We start from the raw sequence: 2,190 nt of genomic DNA on the forward strand, positions 1-2,190 counted from the left end.
GGTGCTGCACTCTGGCATGAAAACTTGCTTGCACCGTAATATATATCATCTTATTAACACTTTGCATACCTGTCCGTATCCAGGGCTACCAGTGGTTTTTCATCTGGACTCTGATCTAATGACGAATAGCCCTTATTGGGAACGACGAGCCTGAAATAATTAAATGCTGTCCGTTAACCACACAGTAAAGCTCAGTACCACACACAGTCTAGAGCAAAGCCATATGATAGTTAGGCTTTCCCTGTTTCACTTCCTTGCAAGTCCTCCCTTATCAGTGGAGACATTTAAATGGGTGCAATTCAGAGGAAGCAGGCTGTGTCTCTGGGTAGTTCAGAGAAGTTTCACAGGGATGAACACTGGACATGCCTTGGGAACACACTCCTCCCTGGAAGAAAAAACAGTTGGGACACTCCACACTTCATTCTGGTGAACCTGTTCGGCTAGCACTGCTTGTCGTATCAGATTGCTCATTTTTGTGTTGCTTCTTTTTCCCTAGCACTGAGTACGTGACACTAGCAATAAATAAATGGGAGAAGGAGGCTAGGGGAAGGCAGAGGTTTGGTGCTCCTACTGTTCTACTGTTGGAAATCAGGGATTTGGTCTTTCTGTATGAGTCCCTACCCAGCCCCCATAACACAGCACTTTTGAGGTCTCACTCCTAAATTTAGTAATATGAGAAATATGAGCTGGTGGGTGCAGAGCCCAGTCAGACTAGCACTTTTAAAATCCCATTATTTTATAATGACCCTCACTTCATCAGAAGTATTACAAAGGCTGATGATGACTTTGCACCTTTAATTGCCTGAGAGAGTTTGTGTAATGGAATACAGGCTTCAGAGCTTCTAGGGTAAGGAAAATAATACATTAATTAAATGGTATCCAGTTCACAACAGAGTTCTTTCATCCACAAAACTGCACAAAGACTTTGGTTCATATTTAAAATAAGATCAACCAAACCAAGCAAATGGAAGAAGATTCTACATTCAGCAGGTGGGAACAGTAAGACTGATGAAAATCTCCTTGTTCAGTGGCTTAATTCAGGTTTTCTTCCAAATGAAGAACTGGTCTTTAACAACACACAATGATGCACAATGATGCCTCACTAAGAGTTTAGAAAATATAAATCTAAAGATGATAATCCATCTCATCCATGCTCCAACTGCACTCTAACCACCTGCAATGTTCTTCTGCTTCTGCTCAGAAAATTTCAGGAAGCCATTACAATTTTAGCAATACAAAGGTCTGCAGGCTCAGGGAGAGTAAAATGTATCAAGTGTTATCACAAAGCAGATGTATAGGCTCACGACTAGTTGTATTTTCTTATTATGTTCATTGAAACGCAAGATTAAAGAAATTAATTTTAAAACTGATACAGAATTTCCAACCTGTAGCAACAGGGAACTGGAGAAAATGGGATCCATTTGAAAAATTCAGTACCTCTTCCCATAGCACTGAGACGCTGCTCCTAAAGCACATAGTAAGGAAGTCAAGAAGCAAGATGTCTGGAAATAAAACTGAAGCTGTGATCTGGCAGCAGCAGCTTGCTCACACACATATCATAAGTACTGACTTCCATGCTCACTCTCCAGTTTTCAAGTCAGTGCTCCATATGTACTCACTGACGGTTGTTACTATATCATGAGTGAACAAAGCACTATCAGGGGATCTGGGAGAAGAGCCCTTTGTGGTGCTATTTAATTGATTAAAAAAATCACTACATCTTTTTCTTGAGAAATGTCTTTTTTCTTAATAACACAGAACTTCATTTTTTCTGCAACATAAACAGCGATTAACGTCTTTGCCCCGACCTAAATCTTTCCCTTGCATCCTGATTGTCCTTGTTTTCGCTTCCCACTGTCCTTGGAACAAAACCAGATTGCAGTTGTAGCTTCCTTGATCCACAGGTGTCCTAGTATGAGCTTCTTGTCTTGGGGGTTTTGCTCATGTTCGAGGGCAAAAGGCTTCGGGGCTCCTCCCCTTCCCCGGGGGGGGGGTTCGGTGAATGACAGAGGAAGGGGGAAAAGCAAGCTGCCTGGCAGTCCTTTCGGGGCTCCCCCTGCCCCCGTGCTGGCAGACCATGGAGCTTTTCAGACTGAGCCTGGGCTGTATTTGCCTCCTCCCTTGGCTTGAGGGTATGTTTCTCCTCCTTTGGGGTAGCTGGAAAGCGGGAAGCAAACTGCCTCCTGGGTT

The 2,190-nt window shown here is 43.1% G+C and overlaps 1 protein-coding gene across 1 annotated transcript in view; it reads right to left on the bottom strand.

The window, feature by feature from the left end:
- LOC104625133 (protein FAM219A) overlaps nucleotides 1-150 on the bottom strand; it is a gene marked incomplete at its 5' end in the record, with an annotated part of 1,850 nt that extends 1,700 nt beyond the window's left edge. Inside the window, one exon of the mRNA XM_010292679.1 lies at nucleotides 70-150. Coding sequence (XP_010290981.1) covers nucleotides 70-150 — 81 coding nt within the window. The remainder of the gene's footprint in view (nucleotides 1-69) is intronic.
- Between the last annotated feature and the right edge of the window lie 2,040 nt (nucleotides 151-2,190).

Source organism: Phaethon lepturus, unplaced genomic scaffold (assembly GCF_000687285.1).
Source record: "Phaethon lepturus isolate BGI_N335 unplaced genomic scaffold, ASM68728v1 scaffold15908, whole genome shotgun sequence".
Taxonomy (NCBI): Eukaryota; Metazoa; Chordata; class Aves; order Phaethontiformes; family Phaethontidae; genus Phaethon; species Phaethon lepturus.